This window comes from Melospiza georgiana, chromosome 2 (genome assembly GCF_028018845.1).
Source record: "Melospiza georgiana isolate bMelGeo1 chromosome 2, bMelGeo1.pri, whole genome shotgun sequence".
Classification (NCBI taxonomy): Eukaryota; Metazoa; Chordata; class Aves; order Passeriformes; family Passerellidae; genus Melospiza; species Melospiza georgiana.
Window position 1 is genome coordinate 61,576,901 of NC_080431.1, and position 4,752 is coordinate 61,581,652.

The window sequence follows — 4,752 nt, forward strand, 5'->3', positions numbered from 1 at the left end:
ACCTAGTGGCCTATATCCGAGTTTAGTTCCAACTCACTCCAAGTCCCACTGGCCTGCCTGCACTTCTCAGTATCTAACACCTTTGTAAATATGCCCATGTATCCCTAATGTCACCATCCAGAGACGGCAGGCATCCCCATGCCCATGCTACCCCAGCAGGCTCCCTGTACAAGCAGAAGCTCCTGCTTTAGACCAGACACTGGGCATCACTCTTTTAAATCTTTTAAACCATACTTTCATTTTCATGTGGTTGTAGACCACAGAATCAAAGAATGGTTGAGGCCCCAGGGTGCCTCTGGGGGTGGTCTGGTCCAGCCCCACTTCCCAAAGTAGGGTCAGTTAGAGGAGGTCATTCAGGACATATCGGAAAGGGGGCTGTAGCCAGGCGGGGGTCAGCCTCTTCTCCCAGGTGACAAGGATGAGAGGACATAGTCTTAAGCTGTGCCAGGGGAGGCTTAGGTTGGACATGAAAAGGAATTTCTTCAGAGAAAGAGTGATTTAACATTGGAATGGGCTGCCCAGGGAGGTGGTGGCATTGCCTGGAGCTATTTAAGGAAAGACTGGCTGCGGCACTCAGTGCCATGGTCTGGTTGACACGGTGGTGTTCGGTCATGGCTTGAACTCAAGGATCTCAGAGGTTTTTCCAACCTAATTGATTCTAGCATTCCATGATTCGTTTTCATATGGTTGCAGAGCAGATCACAGCAAGGTTAGGCTCCGGGGTGCCTCTGGTGATGGTCTGCTCCAGCCCCACTGCTCAAAGCACTGCCGATTAGAACAGCTCATTCAGGATCGCAGAATCACAGAACTCGAAAATGGTTTGGGTGGGAACTTTAAAGACCATCTAGTTTCAAATGTCCTGCCATGAGAAGGGATGCCACCCACTGGATCAAGTCACTCAGGACCCTACCCAGCCTCGAACAGTACCAGGGACGGCGATGTCATCAGCTTTCGAGTTACCTCCAGAGGCGGGGACACCACAACCTCTCCGGGCGTGCCGCCGGCACTTGACCAGCCCCACAGTACGGGGATAATTTTCATTTTAATCATTTCAGGCGGCTCCTGCGGCAAGGGAAGAGCCGGGGGCGGCCAGGGGCCGCAGGGCCGGGCGCGGCGGTCCCTCGGGGGCGGAGGAGGAGCGGGCCGGGGGCGTCCGCCCCCTTTTCCCCCTCACCGCCTCCCACGCGCGCACCTGCGCAGGCGCGCGGGCACGAGGCGCGCCCCCGCCCCCTCACTCCCTCACTCGCAGCCAGGCGCACGCACACGCCCTGCGCGCGCGCGCGCGGGGGGTGCGCACCTGCGCTGCGCCCTCAGCTCCCCCCGCCCCCCCCCCCCCCCCACCGCGCGCGCGGCGCCGGCCCCGCTGGCGCCTGGAAGGGACCGCGGCGACCCCTCCGAGCCTCCTCCTCCTCCTCCTGCCTGCATCCATCCTTCCTCCGAGCCGCCGGGGGACAGCACAGGTGATCCGCCGCTGGGGGTGCGTGGGGATCTGTCTGTCTGTGTGTCTCTGTGTGTGTGTGTGCTGTCCGCGTCGAGTTTGTAAGTTCTCGGCGGATACCGCCCTGCTGTCCCCCCAGCCCGGGCGGGGTTTCCTCACTGGGGGTCGGTGAAAGATATTCCGCCTGCCCTGCTCCTTCCCCGTGCTGTCCGCTCCCTCCGTGCCCGACAGAGCCCGCGCTGGAACCACCAGCGGCTGCAGGCTGGCGGGGTTTGCACCTCCCGCAGCCGCCCCCACCCCGAATTGCGGCGCTTGGAGCGGCTTTGGCTGCTCTGTGGGCTGCCTCCCGTGCCGCCCTCCCTGGGCAGGTTACCCTCAGGAGCACTCAGCCTCCGGGCATCGGTCCCTTGGAGGATAATCTCGGGCAGTTTTAAATAGCTTCCCCCCTCCCCCGCTTTTTTGTTTTTATTTTCTATTGTCACATTTATGTAACAAGTGCCTGCCCGCACATCAGGCTGGTGTTGCTGTCTAGGGCGTTGCATGCTCCGGGGGGGCGATGTGTCCAGTGCTGTGGCTGAACATTAAAAACAATGTCTTTCTGTTGAAGAAGACAGGGGTTAAAATGAATGAAGATCTGAAGGTTAATTTGAGCTGGCTGCCTCAGGATCATGTAGAAGCCAGCTCTACAGAGAATGCCTCAGCTGCAGGCTCCTCCCTGGTTCCTGCCGTAGACCCTGAGCCAGAGCTTTTGGTAAACCCCTGGGACATTGTCTTGTGTACTTCAGGGACCCTTATCTCCTGCGAAAATGCCATTGTGGTTCTGATCATTTTCCATAATCCCAGTCTTCGCGCCCCCATGTTCCTCCTGATAGGCAGCCTGGCGCTGGCAGATCTCTTAGCAGGCATTGGATTGATCATCAATTTTGTTTTTGCCTACCTTCTGCAGTCAGAAGCTACGAAACTGGTTACGATTGGACTGATTGTTGCCTCTTTCTCAGCATCTGTTGGCAGCTTGCTGGCTATCACTGTTGATCGTTACCTCTCCCTGTATTATGCTCTGACTTACAATTCAGAGAGGACTGTCACTTTTACCTATGTCATGCTTATATTGCTCTGGGGAGCATCTATCTGTATTGGACTGCTGCCTGTGATGGGCTGGAACTGCCTCAGAGATGAATCCACCTGCAGTGTTATCAGACCACTCACTAAAAATAATGCAGCTGTCCTTTCGGTCTCTTTCTTGCTTATGTTTGCCCTCATGCTGCAGCTCTACATTCAGATCTGTAAAATCGTGATGCGCCATGCCCATCAGATTGCCTTGCAACACCATTTCCTGGCCACTTCCCACTATGTGACCACCCGAAAAGGAGTGTCTACTTTGGCCATTATTTTGGGGACCTTTGCAGCTTGCTGGATGCCTTTTACTCTCTATTCTTTAATAGCAGATTACACCTATCCTTCTATATACACCTATGCCACCCTCCTGCCAGCCACCTACAATTCCATCATCAATCCTGTAATATATGCTTTTAGAAACCAGGAGATACAGAAAGCACTTTGGCTCGTCTGTTGTGGCTGTATTCCTTCTAACCTGTCTCAGAGGGCAAGATCACCCAGTGATGTCTGATTGGCAGCCACGAGGACGGTCCTTAACATGTTACTTTCCAGACATTCTGTCTTTGGTTTAGATGCATTCATTAAATGGTGTGTGATGGGTTCACATAAAAACCGCAGGATGGACTGACCTTTTTGTAAACAGGAAACCCCAGCGACCGAAATCAATCAAGTGGTTTAAGGAAGATTTCCAAAATCAAAATAATCAGTGTTCTTAACAGATTTATAATGTTGCTCAGGGTCTTTTTGTCATATTACCCAGACTTTGCCATGTTTGCCATGATTTTGCATTAAGTTTTCTAATTAAAATTAGATTGAAACAACATACTTCTTTAAAATTGTTTATGTGATTGAGTTTAGTCATACTGCATGTTACAATCAGTTGTTTGGATATTTTTTTCCTCTTTAATTTTTTTTTAAACAGAAAAAATAACCCCAAACCAAGTCCTGTTACCCCTCTGTATATCATCAGAATACTCTTCAAAATAATGGCCAATTGTACTGATTTATATGGAATTTATTGTAATAATATCAGTGCAACAAATTTGCTCGAAGTGAGAAAGTACTTGTGCAGCTTTTTATTTTACATCTCAGCATGAATGAGGTTGACAATTGTGTTCAAGAGTTACCTGTTCTCTCACGTGTTCTGGCTGGATGTTAAAGCAAGAGATATGCGTTTATTTCCTTTTCAAAAATCAGACATACGTTTTCACTTGCATGTGGGACATTGGAGCTGTGCTGTTGATTTCAAAACTGACAGGGGTGTCTTTGAAATTGATGAAACAATATGGCCTCTTTCAGCTATGCATTTGTAATAGATTGAAAACTAGGTTTCTCAAACAAGTTTATCTTTTCAGAACAGTACGAGAAATGTTTCATAAAACAATCTATAGACTGCTCACAGCACATATTTAGCACTACATCAAATGGTTCCCCTACATTTTTAATAAGTCAATACTATTACCATTTGTTTTCGCTGTTCTCCGATGCAATTTTAAATACTGACATTTATAAATTCTCAAAGCATATCTGGTTCATAATTGTATGCAACCAGGACTGCAAGATGAAACAGTGTTTTCTCCTTTTCTGGCAGTTTCATTCTTTGCACTGTACACGTGTCAGTTCACTTCATTATAGAACTTCATTATAGTTCTGGTCTAGAAAGCAGAGCTTCCTCTTGTGAATGGTTAAACTTCAAACTGCTTCTGACCTTCCACTGAAGCCACATTAAAATGCACTAGAAATAAAGCATTGTTTTCTGATTTGAAGACTACTTGATTGTCAGAGAGAAAATCTTCCTGGCACTTGTCTTCATGAAACTTACAGTGTACCCCCATGTCAGCGCGTGGGATTTAGAGTACTGCTTCCATTAGTGTTGATGGGAGCTCAAAGTGTTCATGCCCTGGCATCAGCAGGAGGTTATGCTCCCTCGAATGTCAAAGTCAGCATATTGTATTGTTGCTTCAGTACCTTCCATTAAAAAAAAAAATTCCAAAACTCAAGTGTAAAAATAGCAATATTTACAGTTCAATAAAAAAGTATACCTGTGTAGTAGAGATAGTAGAGACAACTGCGCTGCTGGTCTGGACTTTCCCAAATGGAATCTGTCCTTTCCACGTGGACGTTTGGATGACTGTAGCTTTTTGTGGCAAAGTTTCTGTGATGTTAAGAATCATATGCTATACACAAAGCTGAATCTC

At 48.8% G+C, this 4,752-nt stretch overlaps 1 protein-coding gene across 1 annotated transcript; it reads left to right on the top strand.

Moving 5' to 3' along the window:
• Positions 1-1,405: 1,405 nt before the first annotated feature.
• On the top strand, positions 1,406-3,324 carry GPR12 (G protein-coupled receptor 12). The gene is made up of 2 exons (XM_058018322.1): positions 1,406-1,460; positions 2,049-3,324. Exon 2 carries the CDS (start codon positions 2,061-2,063, stop codon positions 3,063-3,065), a length of 1,005 nt encoding a protein of 334 aa, XP_057874305.1. The 5' UTR covers positions 1,406-1,460; positions 2,049-2,060; the 3' UTR covers positions 3,066-3,324.
• The last annotated feature ends 1,428 nt before the right edge of the window (positions 3,325-4,752 follow it).

Bases quoted from the DNA above. Each gene is read 5' to 3' on its own strand.
- GPR12 (XM_058018322.1), top strand. From the start codon at position 2,061: ATGAATGAAGATCTGAAGGTTAATTTGAGCTGGCTGCCTCAGGATCAT.